The sequence below is a fragment of the Ctenocephalides felis genome, unplaced genomic scaffold, assembly GCF_003426905.1.
Source record: "Ctenocephalides felis isolate EL2017-DRISC unplaced genomic scaffold, ASM342690v1 CF-g0.4_SCAFFOLD_01604, whole genome shotgun sequence".
Taxonomy (NCBI): Eukaryota; Metazoa; Arthropoda; class Insecta; order Siphonaptera; family Pulicidae; genus Ctenocephalides; species Ctenocephalides felis.
Window position 1 is genome coordinate 8,385,898 of NW_020537758.1, and position 21,025 is coordinate 8,406,922.

Genomic DNA, 21,025 nt, shown 5'->3' on the forward strand with positions numbered 1-21,025 from the left:
TTTTTCCTCGTCACTGCATTTCCCTCACCCCACATCCCCATCATCGCACTCGAGGGTGCTCCGGGGACTCGCACACCGACCCACCCTGTGACGCACCCAGCTTTTCAACCGGCGCGACCAGGGCTGGTCGTCGCGCGGAACCCTCACCCCCCTATAGTCCCCCCTCTCCCTTTTTCGGGAGGGTTGGACCACAGGGTCGCGGGTTCGTGAACCCCACCCCCCCTATAGTCCCCCCTCGCCCCTTTCCGGGGCTGCTGCGGGGCTTATTAGGGGATGTTGCGGGATTCTCGCGCGTATCTCTCCTCTCAATCGAGATCGAGGGGAGCATGCCTGCCTGGGGTCTCAAATTCGAACGGATGTGATTCCGTGCATACCTCGTTCCACAGCGTCAACAGGCACGCTATTTTGCGTTTTGTGTCCGGAGGTATGAATCGAACTCGGTACCCTGTTGACATGAAGCTAGCACGCTAGCAATACGCCAACACAGGCCACACCGAATCTGCTTTTTTTCGGCCTCATGACCTGTTAGTTTATTAAATCTAAATTTTATTTTTGTGCTATCTTACAATAAATAAATTCCACGTTTTCCATTTTTTGTACCGAGGTATGATTCGAACTCGGCACTCCTTGGGTACGAATCCATCACTCTACCAATTACGCCAACACAGGCCACACCGAATCTGCTTTTTTTCGGCCTCATGACCTCTTAGTTTATTAAATCTAAATTTTGTCTTTGTGCTATCTTACAATAAATTAATTCCTCAACGCGAACAGCACTACTTCTTTCCGTTTTTTGTCCTGATGTATGATTCGAACTCGGTACCTTTACGGTACGAATCCATCACTCTACCAATTACGCCAACACAGGCCATACCAACTCAAATTTTTTTTGGCCATATGAACTGTTAGTTTTTTTTCGTTTAAAATATATAATATCACCTACTTTGTAACGGTTTCATTAATGTGATCGTCGTGGCGTCGCGCGTTGGGAGGTGGGAGTCGCTGGAGAGGACAGGGTAGCAGGTTCGAGACGTGGTAAGGTAAGCAAGGTAAGAGTACATTAGTTAGTTCTTAACGTAGGTAAGTATTAGGTAAGGTAGTGTAAGGTTATGGTAAGGTAGTGTAAAGTAAAATAGGAGATGGTAGGGTGGAATATGGTAAGAATATTAATGTAATTAATGTAATAATTAAGCGAATAAAAATTAAGATGTATTAATAATAATGAAGATATTCTTGTGCAAAAGAAGAAAATAACACAAGACTGAGAACTTGAATTTTTTTTCACAAGTTATAGTTAAGTAATTTTTTTTATAAGTATAGATAAGTAAAACTTACCAATATTCAAAGTATAATAATTAAAATGAACTAATTAAGACTTTAAATAATAGTATAATAGATTAAAGTGATTGAAAAATGAGTGAAAAACCATAGATTAGTCTATTTAAAATGGCCAAATTTATAACTACATTAACAATATTAATCATCATAGAATTAGATTACAAAAATTATATTATATGAAATTTATCCAAAATATTAAATCCTCTTCGAAGAACGAATTAATGAGTATATTAATGTTTATGATAACATTAGCTTATCAGTTTATAGTACCTGCACCTGTACTGAAAATGGTGTGAAATGAAACACTCCAAATAAAGTTTAGTTAGTTTTATTCAAAACTCTTATGTATCACAGTATTTAATAATACAATTATATTAATTTATTCTTACAATTGCAGTAATGAAAACGACTAAAATACATTAACATTTATCTAATTGTATAATATATATATACAATATATATATTGAAATGTATTGGGTTGTTGGTAACGTGGTTTGTATTGACCTCCTAGTCAATACAGCCTTACCGAGCGGTGGTTATAGTAATAGTAGGCTTCGGATTGCCTTGAGTTCTTTATTAAAATATTGGCTGAAATATCTTGTCACTTCTAAAGAACAACACTGATTGACTATTTTTAACAATACTTTATTAGCACCCACTTACAATGATTATCTTATACGACTTTATATACTTCTAAACTGGGACTACAAACACCTTACGATGGCGTATTTAAAATATTTGCTGATTGTGATAATGACTGCAATCGATATCGAATTGAGCATCGCTCTTACACAATGCAGCATTATCGATTGCTATTATACAATATATATATATATATATATATATATATATATATATTAATATTAACACATGGTGATATTAAATTAAGTGATATTTATAGCTAAGAAAAAGAGTGCACCATTTAAAGAAATAATAGAAAGTGTAATATTTAAACAAGAGAAAACATCGGTCCGACGTATTAAATGTTTAAGGCACTCGACTAACATAAGTGTTTGAAAAAAAGCAAAGTCCATTGTCAACGCGTTTCTACCGAGTCAAAAAGCAAAGGTATAAAGAGCTTAACCAAGATGCGGCAAGATGGTTGCAAACAGCCAAACAGTAAAGAAACTGTTTTGCACAATTGTCTACACTAAAAAGTGCACTTAATAAGTATCCCTATTGATAACACAAGAAATTTTTGTTATCAAGTTAGAAATGTTTAAATATCTTCGTAATTTACGTTACAGCATAATGTTTTTTGGCCGTAAAGTGGCTCATAATTAAATTAAAACAACAAATTGAATTAAATACAATATATTTATTCATTATTTCATTAACATTTATGCACTTAACTAATCTATATATTATATCACAGTAGACACCTTCCCTGACGACAAGACGGAGGTAGTTACTTGGGACGACATAATTATAGTAGTTCGAGCGATTGTTTTTGCTGGAGAACAAGTCTTGAGTAAGTTGAGAGTTGAAGACTACTTGGCTTGAAGTTGTTTACCCTATGAACAAAAACAATGAATTAGTAACAAGTCTCATAAAATATACTATAAAAAATAAATTACCTGATAAATCAATCAGCGCTGTCTTTCAAGCAACCTCAGCAAGACATTCATTGTAAAACTCAGCAAGTGGTTTTTATAATAACTGATTAAGTTAGTGAGGTTAGTCGTGTTAGTGATTTAGTAAGAGTTAAGTTAATCATGCATAATTATAGGCAGTTATTAAAAAAAAACCACTTGCGAATCATTTACATGAATGAGTACTCCAAACTCATGATGTTTTTAGCATCAGGGGCAGTGATAGTTGAATTGATAAAATCTGCAAAAAAGAAACATTTTAATAAAGTTTGCATTTATACTGGTTATGGATAAACACACACCTGGTAAAATGTTTCTGGAAAGATTCCTGGTGAAGGAGTCAGTGTGCAGAGCAGCAGTAGTTGAAAGGACCTGAAAAAAAATAAACATGTTATTTATTGTTCACATTTGTACTGGTAATGGATAAACACACACCTGGTAAAATGTTTCTGGAAAGATTCCTGGTGAAGGAGTCGGAGTGCAGAGCGACAGCAGTTGAAAGGACCTGAAAAAAATAAACATGTTATTTATTGTTCACATTTATACTAATTATGGATAAACACATACTTGGTAAAATGTTTCTGGAAAGATTCCTGGTGAAGGAGTCAGAGTGCAGAGCAGCAGCAGTTGAAAGGACCTGAAAAAAAAAATAAACATGTTATTTATTGTTCACATTTATACTGATTATGGATAAACACACACCTGGTAAAATGTTTCTGGAAAGATTCCTGGTGAAGGAGTCGGAGTGCAGAGCAGCAGTAATAAGTTGTAAAATATATGCAAAAATAAATTAAATATTAAAAAAAATTAACATTATATAAAAATAATGATAAGCTAAATATTGATTATTAGTCACTTACTTGAACTTACTCAAAGAGAATTTTCTCATAGTTCTTTGAAAATTTCTGTGATCATAAAAATGACTACGTTTGCTAAATCTCTAAGTTGTTCATACTTTGAATGCTTTCCAAATATTTCAATCGTATCAATCCAGTTGTCCATGGTGTTGAAATCACAGTGGCTGTTTAAATATGCCTAAAAACAAATTATAAGGTTACAAAACGGCAAGTTTATTATATGACATATGAAGTATTATTCATCAATAATAATATATTGAATGTAAACTGCATTTTCATCCTATACTTGGCTGTTCAATACTTAATTTGCTTGGTATGATATATTGTAGACTTCATATGATTTCATCTTGATGCCCAGAAATATACTGTAGAAATTTACTAGCAACTTAATAATTGCATTTGGTTTTATATGAAATGCATTAACAAAAATTGAAAACAGTGAAAATTTAAATTTAATGTAATACATCAAATACACATTGCATAATCCTAAAAGATTCAAACGACCATATTATTTATTAGTAGTTAAATAGATTAGTGTCTGTTAGTATTTGTTAGTATTAGTAAATGGATGCAAATCATGCAAATGGTCATTGGAATCGTAAAAGCTAAAGCTTTAATGATTTTGTAAATTTGTAAAAAATGAAGCAAAAATAAAGTTATCAATTAATATCTTGGGTCAATTCACTGTTCAATAAATACATTCATGCCAAATGCAATTCCAATAAAACCAGAATGAGTGCACTGCAGTAATAATATTAGCATGAAAACTGAAAGACTCTGCACAAAACTACTGTAGTAACTGACTGCCCCAAACTCGAACATACCTGCACCTGTAATATACAGAAATTAGTATTAAATTATGCTAAACACTAATGGAGATTAGTGAATGATGTTGATACGTCACCAAAGCTGCCTTTGAGTACAATTCAGTTGGTCCAGATAATCATAGAATGATTGTGGTCAAATATACGCAATTCTTGTTATCTACAAATCGAAATGAGTTAGCACCTGGTGATAATATAAATAAATATTAAAATTGAATAATATATACACATATACTCACAAAATACCCAAGTATCTCAATGATAAAAATATTTATAAAATAGCGGTTGAATTTATACAATAGTGAAAAAAAAATATTCCCGGAATTTTTATAACCGAGTTCATAATATTCACAAACCACAATCACTTTTCGAATACGTTGCACAAGGTCCGGCAGCCTTTCGATTGTAAACTCTTGCATAGTCAGCGAAATAATTTTATTTAACAGTAGACGTTATGAAATGAAACATATCCGGCGTGCGTCTATGGCACTAATACGACTTTAGTATTAGCGCAACACTGTCGAACACGAAATGAAATCCGAGTGAATCCGTAAAGCGAAATGTATTTAGCACAAGTACAACGTACCGAATTATAGTCCAGGCAGCAATTGGCAGGGAGGCCTCTTTATTCCACGATGTTTGTTCGACCAACTCCGACGAGAAAATGAATGAATTTATGCCATGACATCCCACAGACTGGCATAAACCATAGATGTGCAAAGCAAACTTGTAGATGTGCGACTGCAGAGCGTGCGAGTTCGTTCGGTCGAAGATGGCGTTTCAGTGACTCGAACGCCTCTTTTGCCGTAAACTCGAAACAAGGTTGATTTGAGTCTTTAATTTTAACAATAAAAGTGTTATAAAATAGATAAATCAATATCTTCAAACAAATAAACTTATTTCATGACAAATATATGTTATTTAAATTATCAGTTTTTATAAAAATACATACTTAGTGAATGATTTCATTATTACAATAAATAAATTATATCTGAATTACAAGATTATCTTAATTGAAAAAATAATTGGAACTTTGATAATTAATTGATTTAACATTTGAAATATAATATATAATTACCCAAGACCCGAAATATAAAACTAATAATTAAAATATCCGAATAAGTAGATATTAATGGCATTTATTTTGATTTATAAAATATACAAGTATTCATCATTAACTATATTCTTAAAGTATATACGTCTTATTTTAAATTTTGCTAGACCTTATTAACTATGATAAGAATTATACTTAATAGTCACCATCATGTACAAAATTTTACAAGTATCGAAACAAATTCATAGACAACAAACCAAAGCATATATATATATATATATATATATATATATATATATTTATATATATATGTTTCCATTCACTCTTCTAAATTTATTTGCAAGGTAAAAAATTAATTTCTAATACTATTTTCTAAAATCATTCATCGCCACATTTTTATCATTATTTATTTATAATACAGTACAAATGATGTTTGTTAGTCAGTCAATTAAAATTTTTTTATATCTACATCTATTAATATTTTCTATTACACATGACATTGAATAATAATAAATACTGAAAGTAACTGAAAATGGAGGAAAGATAAGTTTAAGAACTATCGATATGTAATTAGAGTTATGGATAGAGGAATATTCATTAATTATAAATAAACAAGAAAGAAAAAATCTTACAATAATTGTTTTGTTTTCATAACATTCTTTCTTGCTCGTTTGTATGTAAAATACACCTGATTGCAACGCAAACAGTTGGAATTTTTACAGTTTCACTACAATGAGGCAGAAGTGCTTCATTAACTATTTAACAAATAAATAAATACTTTTCTTCTTATTGAAAAAAAGTATAATTTTCATTTCTCGAATTTTAAAAGACAAAAACTATTGTTCACTTCAATGCAAAATAATAAATTAGAAATAAAATTGTTATTTTAAAAATTATTTAATCATATGGTTTTCTACTAATGAATATTCCTTAATGCAAATGAATTTTTTCTAATTGTACATTTTTTACAGTTTTCCAAAAAATAAATAATTGTTCAATTTACAAACTTTTAGTAATATTGATATGTGCATGAATTTTGTGTGATACTCGGTGATAAAAATAATATTTACAAGAAAATACTCAAGTCGTTTAAAATTAATAATTATAGCTACTTTATTGAGGCAATTTTGCCGTTGTCATGGCTCTCTTATGCTTGTTCTTGGTGATGAAAATTATGAAAATGTTTATTAATAATAAGATATGAGATATATAGATTATTTAATAATATTTGTAAGAATTTTGACTTCAAAAGCGTGTTACAATATTTTTAAACTCCATACGCGTTGAGCATGTACACTTTTTTTTTGACAATATGAATTTTTGCACAAATATTTTATGTGAAACGTAAATAAAAAAATAACAGCATTTCATAGCTATTAAAATTCGCAACTAATTTATATATAATAATATATACATTATTTAATATTATTTGTGAGAATTTTGACTTCAAAAGCGTGTTACTATATTTTTAAACTCCATAGGCGCTAAGCATGTATACTTTTTGAAAAATTGAATTTATGCACAAATATTTTATATGAAACGTAAATAAAAAAATAACCGCGTTTTAGAGCTAATAAAATGATATATAATAATATATACATTGTTTAATATTATTTGTGAGAATTTTGACTTCAAAAGCGTGTTACTATATTTTTAAACTCCATACGCGTTGAGCATGTACACTTTTTTTTTTTAAATATGAATTTTTGCACAAATATTTTATGTGAAACGTAAATAAAAAAATAACAGCATTTCATAGCTATTAAAATTTGCAACTAATTTATATATAATAATATATACATTATTTAATATTATTTGTGAGAATTTTGACTTCAAAAGCGTGTTACTATATTTTTAAACTCCATAGGCGCTAAGCATGTATACTTTTTGAAAAATTGAATTTTTGCACAAATATTTTATATGAAACGTAAATAAAAAAATAACCGCGTTTTAGAGCTAATAAAATGATATATAATAATATATACATTGTTTAATATTATTTGTGAGAATTTGGACTTCAAAAGCGTGCTACAATATTTCTAAACTCCATAGGCGTTAAGCATGTGACATGAAAATATGAAGTTTGCACAAATATTTTATATAAAACGTAAAAAAAAATGAACAGCATTTTATAGCTAATACAATTTGCAACAAATTGGTATATAATAATATATACATTGTTTAATATTATTTGTGCCAATTTTGACTTCAAATGCGTGTTACTATAAGATTGTCAAATATCTCCCTTCCGCCCTTTTTATTATAAACCAAGAGCAAAAAAGCGGAAGGGAGATATTTGACAACCTAATATATTTTTAAACTCCATAAACATGTGCACTTTTTGACAATATGACTTTTGCATAAATATTTTATATAAAACGTAAATTAAAAAATAACCGCATTTTAGAGCTAATAAAATTTGCAACAAATTTATATATAACAATATATATATACATTGTTAAACAACATTCGTGGAAATTTTAAGTAAATAAAATTGAATTCTAGATTATGCAAAATTATTCTTCGCTTATTATAAATAGACATTTTCATAATCTTCAATACCAAGAACAAGCATGAGCCATGACAATGCTTTTTCAAAATTGCCCCTTATATGTACTTAATTAAATTAACAATAATCAGCCGAATTGCATTACATAATATTACATAAATAATCTTTACATTAAAAAAATAAATAAAACGTAAGCTGCAAAGTTAAATAATACAATTAATAATTGAAACCACTTAAATCAAACTTAATCTTACACAATAAGTAGTAAAAACATAATAATAACAAACCAACATCGTTCTCTTACGGATCCTGCGATTTATGAAATATTCTTTTATTAACAGGCTTCCTTCGTCAGAAGCATTTAGTAAGGGTCACACTGCAGTCTGGTGCATTCCGAAACGATTTAAGGGCTGAGATTCCAAATCGAATTCGGAATCTTCGCAGAGATTCGTCGAAACGTCACTGTTGGAGGCCTCGTGACAGAGCAGGGAATTATTCTCACCTAAGTAAAGGATAAGTTACTCATTTAGTTAACATAATCTTATATATATATATATATATATATATATATATAAATAGAGCTCTCGATCAAATGATTCTGTAAAACTCAAAAACGGCTAAACCGATTTGGCCAGTCTTAGTCTTGAAAAATTCGTGCTAATCAGTAGGTTGTCGAAAAGGTGAGATATTATTTCAAAACCGCATAGAAACTTTACTATTACTATTACTATTTTTTATTTAATTTAAATAAAACGATGGACGGTGGCTAATACGTGAAATGTCAAACGTTTTTGACAGATGATGTTTAATTACGTTTAATAGGATGTTTTACGTGAATATTATTCAATTATGATTGAATTGTAGTAAGTAGTTTTGTTCGTAGTTATATTTATATACAAAAAAGTTAGTAAACGTAAATTGACGGCTTAAAATATATTTTAAAAATATAAAGCGTTGTAATACAGTTATGAAATTATAGTATGTTATTTCTAAATATGTGTACTGAATTATAAAAATATAAAACCAAATATGTTTCTAACAGAAGAAACTAAAAAATTGCAATGCACAATTGCATACTCTATTTTTATTAGTTGCGAATCGACGGTTGGATATGATATGAGAAGTGCTTTTGAAAAATGTTTTAAAAATATACAGTATTACACTAGAGCCACAAAATTTTAGTATGTTATTACCTAATATATATACTCAATTATAAAGATATAAAATCACGTATGTTTCTAACAAAAAAAAGGTCTAAATTCGCAACTTTGTAAACAAATGCACTCTTGCATATCTAGTTTCCAATACTTGCAAGTCTACGGTTTGATGAATATTTTGAAAAATATTTAAAAATATAAAACGTCATACTAGAGTTACAAAATTTCAGTATGTTATATCTTAATATGTGTACTCAATTATAAAAATATAAAATCATACATGTTTCTAACGGAAGAAACTAAAAAATTGCAATTTTGTAAATGCCTACATACTTGCATACTCTATTTTTATTAGTTGCGAATCGACAGTTGGATATGATATGAGAAGTGCTTTTGAAAAATGTTTTAAAAATATACAGTATTACACTAGAGCCATAAAATTTGAGTATGTTATTACCTAATACATGTACTCAATTATAAAAATATAAAATCACATATGTTTCTAACAAAAAGAGCTATAAATGTGCAATTTTGTAAACAAATGCACTCTTGCATATCTAGTTTCCAATACTTGCAAGTCTACGGTTTGATGAATATTTTGAAAAATATTTAAAAATATAAAACGTCATACTAGAGTTACAAAATTTCAGTATGTTATATCTTAATATGTGTACTCAATTATAAAAATATAAAATCATACATGTTTCTTACAAAAACAGCTATAAATTTGCAATTCAGTAAAATCTTGTAACAGGGCCGCAAGTGTTACTATAAACTCAACAATATCAACTTTATTGAAATTTTAATATGAAAATGCACTTTTTGGCGTTGTAGCACTCTTTTTTAGCAAATCATATTTTTCTCAAACACAGTGCTCTGAAAGATCTCATTTGTATAATTATATAATCATTGGTATTTATAAAACATTTTCTAAGTTATATTATTTTTTATTTATGTTTTTTAAATTCAAAACCTAACTTTGGTATCGATCAAAGAGACATTTTATCGAATAGCATTTTCTCATTTACAATTTCCTAGAAATTATCGAAAAATTTATAGTAATATATGAAGGTCCGGGGTTAGAAATGGATTGTTTAACAACAATATTTGAAAATAGAGGAAAAAAGATGTATAACCAGCTATAACCGTGATTCTTATGACTTTGCTATCGGGAGATAAACAGTAATCTTTGAAAATCCATAATAAAAGTATTTTCTTCCGTTGGTAGTTTTTTAGCATTAATTAAAAGTGTAATTATTTTGTAAAATACTTTTAAAATTATAATAAGGCTTTAAACCTTTTTGCCACCTGCGCGTTCCAAGTTACCCCGCCTATAGGGTAAAAAGTTCTAGATAAATTTTTGAAAGACATCAAAAAAGCACATTTCTACAATGATGAAGTATAGGGTCCGCCAAATAACTTAATTTTTTTTACAAACTACTGAATATTTTCTAAAATTTCTATTTCTATTTGAAAGTACAATCCGTTCAGTTAATAATGAAATTAATTCAGTTAATAATTTAATTCAAAAATGAAGAAAAAAAGCCTCGGCTGACCGTTGAAAAAAATGAAAATGAAAACGAATAATGTTAGGTGGATTACCCTATACAGGGCATTTTACTAAACGTAGTCAGAAAATTGTTCGTTTGATATGTGTTATTTGTTGTGATATAATTGTTATAGTTTTCACAATATAGTTTATATTTGCTCAAAGTCAAATTGGACCTTTGTGCCTCGCCCTGCTGTACATATATACTTTTTATTAAATTTACTTTAATTCAACGAATGTTACTTGAAACTTTTCAAAAAGCAGGTCAAAGAAGAAATACTTAATTCATTTTCTATCTCACCTTGCAGAAATTTGAAAATTTTGTATAAGCTCAGTAGTATTATTTACTATTATACACAAAATCCAGAATTCAAAAAGAATCTGAAAAACTTAAAACGTAATCAATAAGTCGAAATACCAAAAAAGACTTGGATTGGAGTATACCATGTTTTCTATAGAAAGTGTATAAATCTTCCAGTTTGATTGCATTGACAAAATATAGAAAAACTAATGCGGTTTATTGTTTTTATAATTCTTCATTGTATATAGCATTCAAACAACACATCCTTATACACAAGTATTAATATTTTTGATTCTCTACAAGTTGTTTAGAATACACCTTACTTAGCAAAACAACGTTTGCTGGGTCAGCAAGTGCTTTATAAAGGGTATGGGCGCATTGCCATACAGAATCGGCTCCACCCTGGTATTTGAATAATTTATACGCCATTTTATAGGTCTATTTGATAAAAACCGATATACCAATTTTCAACTTTGTACCTCATCTTATGGCCGAGATATCATTGAAAATATGCCAAAGTGGCCCCTTCTTTCAAACTTACTTTTTGGAGTAACCATACAAGATATCAAAAAAATTTTTACGTGATTCTACTCACATTAACTCAGACCACATTATGTAGAACAATCGATTCAAAAAAATCGTTTACTATTAGCTGAAAAAGACAAAATAATTTTTCAATTGATTATTTCGGGTAGTGCATTTATTTGGACCACTTTCTAATTAGCGTTATTCGAAAGCCTATTGTTTTTTCTTAGAGTACTGCAAATATTGTTCAAATCAATTTAGTGGAACACATTGGAAAATTGAGAAAAACAGAGCCAGTACACCCGCGTGTAACGCTAATAGTACCCTGCAATTGCATAGAGTTCGTTCGGACGCAAAGCAGAGCGCGATATGCGCCGAAACGATTCTTAAGAAATTCTGATTGCAAAAATATTTATTTTATAGTTATATATGTATAAATTCACGGAGTTTGAGATTTTTAGACATTATTAGATTTACTATATTAATTAAATCACTAAAACTAGTGGTGTATCGTGCCTTAAGGTTTACGTAACTTATATTACGTATTTCCTTTACCTTTGTTGCCTTGAACCCCATTCAGCCTTCTGTTTCTCCTCTTGTGATTCTGCACAGATGGAAATCCATACTGGGGCACCTCATCATCATCATCGTAATCATCAGATTCATCTATCCTATGATCACTATGATGCAAACCATTGACAGGAACACGACTATTTATAGACGTCGTTTCTGCCTCAGTTTCACTATGGATATTGTAGGTTGGTAAATACTGATTGGGATGTTGCAGGTACCTTGATGAACCTGGTGGAAAATAGACATGTAGATTCCAAAATACTATTTTTTTGTAAGTTTTAAAATAAAACTTTTTTAGGCGCGACTAGGGTGTAAATCCGTACAAATGCAACGGAAATTGTTACGGCAAGGTCAAGTGAAAGTCATTCGCTCTCGATGATATCATTTCTATACGGGTCGATTGTGATTAGTCGTCGTGTATGTAAATAGAGATCTATTGTTGTATGCGTATCGGGATCAATGTTGTATGCGTACCGATATCAACAAGGAAATCGGCATAAATAGATAAACATTTTAAAGTTACATCTTAATACAAATCTTGGTTTAATAAAAAATGCCTCAATCAGAAGAATATTTTACTCTGTTTCTTGAAAATAATAAAATAATGTATACATTTATACTAAACGTAAGTTTATTGATCAGAAATTATTTCTATATTATTCGTAAATAACAAGGGACTCTACTGACGAACAAAATAAAAATAAAATTTAAAAAGACTCTACTGATGATTAAATTAAAATTAAAGGTTAAAGGGACTATACATACTAAAAATAAAATTAAAAAGGGACTCTACTGACGAGCAAAACTAAAAATAAAATAAAAATAAACGCTACTGGTAATTAAATTAAAAATGAAAGAAAATGGGACTCCACTGACGACCAAACTAAAAATGAAAAAGGGAGGTAGACTCTATTGACGAGCAATCTAAAAATAACATTAAAAAGGAACTCTACTGACGAGCAAAACGAAAAATAAAAGACAAAAAAAAATACTCTACTGATAATTAAATTAAAAATGAAAGAAAATGGGACTCCACTGAGGACCAAACTAAAAATGAAAAAGGCGGGGAACTCTACTGACGAGCAATCTAAAAATAACATTAAAAAGGAACTCTACTGACGAGCAAAACTAAAAATAGAATCAAAAATGCACTTGTAGTTTCTATAAATTTTTGAAGTTATTAAAATGGAAAATATTTTTAAGCAAGACAGAGATTACAGCTGTTCAAAGAATGAGTTTATATCGCCAGCGAAAATGTAAAAACAAAATACAAGCAGTCAATGAATGTATGTTAATTCTAATTACATAAAGTTCTTCAAACACAATTATTACATGATGAGTGAAGTTACGAAAACAATATTTGTTTAGGCGTTGTTTAACATAATCCACTGTATGAACGAATATTATAGAAATTATTAATCAGCATTCACTTCATTTCTCTAATGAAGGTTCATTTCTAAATGCTAATTACAATGTCAAATCGATCATGTCGAATTTGAAGTATGACTTTAACTAAGGGTTTTTTGTTTGTTTTCGAATGCAATTTTAGAGTATACAAAGTTGCTGTAGAGCATTTTGTTATTAGAAAAAGTTATAGATTATTTAATTTTGTACGAATTTGCCAAGTATACCATTTACTTTCAGCGAATAGTTTAAGAGTTATATTTTTTAAAATAAAATTACCACACAAGCGCCGCCCCTTTGCAAATTTGTTTGTATTCATGTCATTTATGAGTATTCTAAGTTGTTATAGGGCATTGTGTTGTTAGAAAATGTCGTAGGCTCTTTGATTTTGTATAAATTTCCCGAAGACACTTTTTGATTCTACCAAATAGTTTCGAAGTTATAAATAATTTAAACAAAATTAGCGATATTTCTTGTTCGCAGGTTTCAATTTATGAGCATACCGGGAAAAATTTATAGACTATTTAATACTGATGAATAAATTTGTAAAATATTATATTCAGATCCAACGCGTGATTCTAAAGTTATAAAAAAAAGTGAACAAATGTACAGAATTCATTGGAACTCATGACAAGCTTAGACTTGAAATGATTTCTTATTTTTAATAACGATTTTAAAGTATACCGTATATTGCTATAGGGCATTACAATGTTAGACAACTTTATAGATAATTTAATTTTCAAATATTATACATATTTTATAATTCTATTATAAATATATAATTTATGATTTATCATTATATAAATGTGTATAATAGTTGACACTAATAAGTGTGTGCATGACGAGTGTTGCCATATTACTAATATAATATAATAGTATTTAATTTTACTTAACTTAAATTTGGTACTTTGTACAGTAGCAAATGAGTTTTACTTCAATCACAATCACACTTTTTTTATCTTACCAGGGTTGTAAGCGTAGTCATCACTGCCACTGTCTAAGGAATTAAGGCCACCTCCGATAGACAAATCGTTGTCATAAATTCTCGACGAAGATCTTTGCTGGGGTTCACTACATCTTTCATCATATTCAGAATCACAAACGTATTCTGATTCCTCACCTTTGTCATCATCTTCCTCGTTTAAGGTCTGGATGTCACCACGATTGATATCCATATGGGTTTGACCTAAGTAGAAGAAAAATTAGTAACAATTAGGGTTTATACAAGAACCGACATTCCAGAAAACCGGTTTTCGAATTTTAATTTCACTAAAAAACCGGTTTTAACCGTTTAGAAAATAAATTTTTGCTCGAATATTCTGTAATTTATCCGCAAATTTAGTGTAATTTAGAACACTATTTGACTGAATTTATTTATTGTTCAATTTTATAGATAGTAAACAAAATGATTTTAATTTTAATTAGTAGAACTAAAAAATAATAGTTTATCTTGCTTAAATAACTATGGAAATGATTATTCATTATTCATGCATTATTTTCACATATATTAGATTGTCAAATATCTCCCTTCCGCTTTTTTGCTCTTGGTTTATAATACAAAAAGGCGGAAGGGAGATATTTGACAACCTATAAGAATGAAAATATTTTTATGAAAGTGAAAGAAAAGTTTTCGAATAAATAAAAATAATACATTTTTAAATAAAAAAATCATTAAATTAAAAAAAATAAAAAATATTAGAGATATGTTGATACATACTTGTTAACATCAATTTTAGTTTTAAAAACAATTAAGCTAAACTCGGGTATTGTCTGTTCCGTGCAATTTTAATTAATTAATTTTAAACATTCTAATTGCGACCAAATTATGCTTAATTGTTTTTAAAGTCTGATATAATAATTCTAAGTTTTTTGTTTTTTAATTTGTGACTTCTAGGGTTTAAAACTCTTTTTTTTTAAGTTTGAGTAGAGGAAGTTACTTCTTCAAAATTAGAATTAGAATAGAATTTCTGACAACAATTTAGGATATTCTGAGATATTTTCAAAAAAAACTCATGGAAAAAGCATGTTTCATATTAACAACAGTATATTTTTATAAATTATGAAATAACAGTAGTTATATCTTGTCCATCTCATGAACTTGTAAATATTTTTTTTAAACTCTCTTTAATATACAATTTCAAAAATATGCAGCAATATCTTATTTTTAATTTTAAAATTTATACGAAATAATAGTTGCATTAACTAATATTAATCAATTCAAAATATAAAATTCATGGTAGATTTTTTACAGAGATAACACTGTAACTAACCTTGATCAAGTATTTAGTCAGAAATAATTTGTTTAATTTACCTCTTGTAAAATTGCAATTATTAGGTTGTCAAATATCTCCCTTCCGCTTTTTTGCTCTTGGTTTATAATACAAAAAGGCGGAAGGGAGATATTTGACAACCTAATATAAATAAAGTGAAAATAAAGTCATTACGAAGTGTACTTTTAAAGAATTTTTATTTCGAACATAATAAGAAGAAATTTTATATTTTTAACTTCCCGTAGGGAAAGTTAGAGTAATGATTGATTTAAATTAAAATACTGGTATAAAAATCTATACTAATATATACAAAACCTTTCTGGGAACCAGAAAACAGACTGATAAGATATAAAATGCTATTGAACTGATATGATTTCAAGAATCAAAACGCTTTCATTTATCTTTTATATTTGGCTACATTTGTTTTCGAAAACCGACAAAGCCCAGTAACAATAGATTTTGTCTAATTATTTTCTTACCTTGGTCCCTCATAGAAGAATGTCGGTGTGATTCGTTGCTCTCATTGCTGTGAAACTGGAAGAATCAGGCATTTCACCCCCTGGAACTCTGTTATATCAGGAAGAGGGTTCTGACTACGTCTTGCCCAATCTGAACAATCCCAATGATAAGACGTTTGGGTACGAGTGTCGTCGTCTGAGCAATTGAGCAAGGCTAAAGGAATAAAAAAATTATAAAAAAACATTCGTATATATATATATATATATATATATATATATATATATATACTAGCTAACCCGGCAAACGTTGTTTTGCCATAAAAAATATGCCTACATTGATAAAAAATTAATAAAAGTGCCAAAAATCTAATATTTAATAGATTTGGACTCTGATTCTTTGACAAATAATTAAAAACTTGTTAAAATTTTCAAAATTATTTGACATTTCATACTTCAAAAATTAATTCACTCGCATCATAGTTTTTCTGTTTATTATACTTTTGTCATGTCATATATGTCAATAAAATTTTCTTTCAAATAGTATTTATTTGTTAATAAATTAATAATTATTTTAAGTCATCAATGAATATTTAAGTCATCAATTTTTAAATTCATAAGTTTGGCTAAATCAACACAGAAATATTGTGGAAATAATTTGCATTTTATTTCAAATTAATTATAATTGTCAAAATATTTTCTTTTCGGTCGAAATTTAATATAATATGATATAATATTTAGTTTGTCTAGTTTGTTTTTGTCAGATTCCAATGATACCCTCAGATTGTACTATTCCATTTAAAAGGTTACAATTTCCTGTAAGATTAGCATTTGCGATGACAATCAAAATATATCTTAACTGATTTATTAATAATAATATTATATTTTAATTACACAAATTTCTTTAACTTCCGATAAATAATTCCATCATATGTTTTGTTTATTTTAATTTGTTTATGTCATTTTTTTAATTAAAGAATAAATAAAATTTAGTCTAAATCGACGCAGTACTTTATCTAAATATACAATTTTTTATATAAATATTTGATTTTTTACGTTTGCATTTAATTGAAAAATAGTGAATGTCAATTTCATATATCCAATAAGCACTAAATTTATAAATGTCAAAATATTTCCTTCTTGGTCCAAAATTAATATAATGTGATAATATTTATTTTACAATAATGTTTTGTATCTATAATTTGCTTGGCAATATTGCCTATAACATAACTTGGAATAATTAATTCATTTGTGAAATGTCAAAATTTAGTTTATGATTAATTTTAAATTAAATATGCCGCTTTTTTATTGTTATCTCTGATCTATAATGTTTTGATGAAATTTTGGTTTCCGAAATAATTTGGTAAGCTAATCAATTAAATCTAAATCGTAAATCTATTTATATAATTATTTTCATAAATATTGACAAATGACATTTAATTTTTTTACATGTCAACATTTATTTAAATTTTTAAGCATTGATTTTAATTTGATTTAAAACTATAAACAGTGATTTTGAATATAGCATTTCATCAAATTTGGATTTAAATGTTGGATATTGCTATATATGTACATGTTTTTGAATTTTATTTTTTGAAATGTCAATTTTTTTTTTCAAAAATTATATATCGAAATTTCCTTAAATTTTGATATGTCATTTTAGTGTTTTGTTTTTTTTTTGGTCATTTTCTGTCAAAATTTTTAGAAATTTATAAAAATTATATATTTATATTTTAAATTTACTTTTTAAAATTTCCTATAACCTAAGTTGGATATATATGTACACGATGAGACAATAAAATTTAAAATCGGTTCAGTAGTTTGGGCGTCCATCGCGAACCAACATCGTGACACGAGATTTATATATATATATATAGATATAATATAATTAAGTTTTACCACGATTTGATTGTTGACTCAAACGTCCAGCAAGAATTCCTGTATTCCTATTTGCTGATGAATTTTTCAACGTGGTATCTGCTGTTATTATTGGACGTTTTAAATCTATAAAAAAAACATATATAAATAAATCAACACATCAAGATCTTTAGTATACATGTGTGTTTTTATTTTACCATTATTAATTTTACTATCAGAGAAAGTCTGCATGTGCATCTGCTCCGTCCAAGATGGTTTATGCAAACTTTCAACATCAGCTGGTGTACTTCCAGCAGCCAAATTTTGAGGCTGATTTAAATTTCGAACGTAGTCTAAAGGCACTGAGCTATTATTATCACCTAGAAGATCACCATAAATTAATATCAAAAGTAGTCGTGTATGGCATAGTGCCTTAAGGCAAATTGCTGGCACTTTCCGTAATGAGATGAAATATTCGTGGAATTTTAACCTTTTTCAAATACATTATTACAAATACTGTAACTTTCATTATTTTTGCTATCTTGTTTGTTTTATCTGAGCAAATTAAATGTAAATCATAAATCAATTATTACATTAACAATAGTCATTTCATTTCGAATTCAATTTCTACCATAGCTCTTGAAAGTAATATTAGGTTGTCAAATATCTCCCTTCCGCTTTTTTGCTCTAGGTTTATAATACAAAAAGGCGGAAGGGAGATATTGACAACCTTATAAAATTAATGAAGGAGGTAAAAGTCAAAATCTTATATTATTTATTCGAGGAAAAGCTATATCTGGGGCTCCTAATATTAATGGGACTAATCAATTTCCAAAACCTCCAATTAAAATTGGCATAACAATGAAAAAAATTATAATAAATGCATGAGCTGTTACAATTACATTAAAAATTTGATCATCTCCAATTAATGATCCTGGTTGACCTAATTCTGTTCAAATTAATAATCTTAAAATAAAGTATAATGTTCCAATATTTTTATAATTAGTAGAAAATAATCATTTTGCGATAAGATGGCTGAATTTAGGTAATAAATTGTAAATTTATTTATGAGTAAAAACTCTCTTATCAGAATATTATGGTTCAAAAATGATATTAAATTGCAAATTTAAAGGAGTATTAATACTAAGGTTTAAAGAAATTATTTATTTATAACTTTGAAGGTTATTAGGTTTTTAACTTAAAACCTTTAAATTATAAAAAGAAATAAAAATGGAAAATTAATCTTAAAAAATTATGAATAAAATTTATGATATTTAAAACTTATTTATGATTAAAATAGAAAAAGTAAATCGTAAATAAATATATAATATTAATAAAGTACATAAAATTATAATAATAGAATAAAAAATTATATTTATATTAATTATAGATTCAATAATAATTCATTTAGGGAAAAATCCTAAAAATGGAGTTAAACCTCCTATTGATAAAAATATTATTATTAAAATAATTTTTGTAATGTAATTTATTGAATTAGATAATATTTGATTTATATAAAATAATTTTAAGAAATTAAAATTTATTGTAATAATTAAAGAAATAATAGAGTAAATAAAAAATAAAATCAAAAATTTATTTCATTATTATTAAGGCAATAATTATTCAACCAATATGTGTAAGTAAGTAAATTTTTGCAAAGAGGAATTATTTAATCCACCTGAAGCCTTCAAAAAAAATAGTTGCCTAATTTACACAAAATTGAAAAAGTGCCCCGGTATAGTCACAGTCTAAACGCATTTGCAAATAATTCTGTGCGACATTTTCACTTTTACTGTGCTTAGCTTGTGTCATTTTCACATTTTTCAATAGTTTTCTCACAAAATTGGAAAAGTGCTCAGTACATAAACAGTCTAAACGCACTTGGGTAAACATTTGTACCAGAGTGGCGCTTAGACTGTGCTTAGCCTGGGTGATTTTTTGAATTCTTAATCCAAAATTACAAAAATATTTTATGGAAATTAAAAAAAAGATGTAATATTTTTTATCCTCAAAAGCAATTGTTTTGTCAATACAAGCAGAAAGTTTTTTAGATCATTCAAATCGGACGCTTAGTTCACTCAAAAACTGCCATTTTTTGCACATTTAGCTCTGTATCTTCGAAATGGCGGGACCTGTCTTTGCCAAAAACTAATCACCTCTTCTCCCAATCATTACAAATTGAATGTTTTATAGATCAATCAAATCCGATAGTCCGTTCTCTCAAAAACTTGATTTGTATTTTTGTTAATTCTATGTCAACTTACCTGCTAAATCGTCTCCAGCTGATCCATAGCTCCTTAAAGTATCCAAATTATTTAAAATAACATTATACGTAGGCAGCTGGATATCAGGAGGCGAAATTATTCCAGGGGCGTAGGAGACAGGTCTAACATTATCCGAATTTCTCCTTATGGCTTCTAAATTGCTAATTTTGGATCCCCTTTTGAATTCAGCATGATGATTGTGATTTTGCGTTGTGATTTCTTTATGATTCATAGACGATTCGTTGATTATATTATTTGTGAGTTCTCGCGATCGTTTGTACCGACAACGTCGGTAACAAGCATAAATTATTACTACTAAAATGATAAAAGATCCTACGCTCACTATTCCTATGAGCTCTTCCCAGGTTATACTGTAGATGTTTGAAGTAATTGCTGTCGGGTGCAAGGCATTACCACAGTTTTGACCTACAAAATCAACTTCATTAAAAAATTATTCAACACAATCTTTATAAATCATTATTATCAAACTTTGCTA

At 28.3% G+C, this 21,025-nt stretch overlaps 3 protein-coding genes across 6 annotated transcripts in view; all 3 read right to left on the reverse strand.

Annotated features, from left to right (window-relative positions):
* LOC113374025 overlaps window positions 1–5,274 on the reverse strand; it is a 15,200-nt gene extending 9,926 nt beyond the window's left edge. The window contains exons 1-10 of one of the 4 annotated variants that reach the window (XM_026614271.1): window positions 5,198–5,274; window positions 4,692–4,771; window positions 4,612–4,617; window positions 3,801–3,965; window positions 3,633–3,658; window positions 3,498–3,567; window positions 3,366–3,435; window positions 3,233–3,302; window positions 2,916–3,171; window positions 2,718–2,852 (exon numbers count right to left, since the gene is read on the reverse strand). In XM_026614271.1, the coding sequence (XP_026470056.1) occupies window positions 3,124–3,171; window positions 3,233–3,302; window positions 3,366–3,435; window positions 3,498–3,567; window positions 3,633–3,658; window positions 3,801–3,819 (303 nt within the window). In that variant the 5' untranslated portion in view covers window positions 3,820–3,965; window positions 4,612–4,617; window positions 4,692–4,771; window positions 5,198–5,274 and the 3' untranslated portion in view covers window positions 2,718–2,852; window positions 2,916–3,123. Of the gene's footprint in view, window positions 1–2,717; window positions 2,853–2,915; window positions 3,172–3,232; window positions 3,303–3,365; window positions 3,436–3,497; window positions 3,568–3,632; window positions 3,659–3,800; window positions 3,966–4,611; window positions 4,618–4,691; window positions 4,772–4,850 lie in introns of those variants that run through there. The other 3 variants (XM_026614273.1, XM_026614272.1, XM_026614274.1) reach the window with 3 other exon arrangements.
* A 3,094-nt stretch (window positions 5,275–8,368) lies between these two features.
* LOC113372839 lies at window positions 8,369–16,475 on the reverse strand. The gene is made up of 4 exons (XM_026613174.1): window positions 16,433–16,475; window positions 14,648–14,869; window positions 12,262–12,507; window positions 8,369–8,676 (listed from the first exon to the last, which is right to left on the reverse strand). The coding sequence occupies exons 1-4, from the start codon at window positions 16,443–16,445 to the stop codon at window positions 8,546–8,548; spliced, it is 612 nt and encodes a 203-aa protein (XP_026468959.1). The 5' UTR covers window positions 16,446–16,475; the 3' UTR covers window positions 8,369–8,545.
* Window positions 16,474–18,517, reverse strand: LOC113373310 (fat-like cadherin-related tumor suppressor homolog). Its single transcript, XM_026613620.1, has 3 exons — window positions 18,484–18,517; window positions 18,308–18,412; window positions 16,474–16,625 (listed from the first exon to the last, which is right to left on the reverse strand). The coding sequence occupies exons 1-3, from the start codon at window positions 18,515–18,517 to the stop codon at window positions 16,474–16,476; spliced, it is 291 nt and encodes a 96-aa protein (XP_026469405.1).
* Window positions 18,518–21,025: the final 2,508 nt, after the last annotated feature.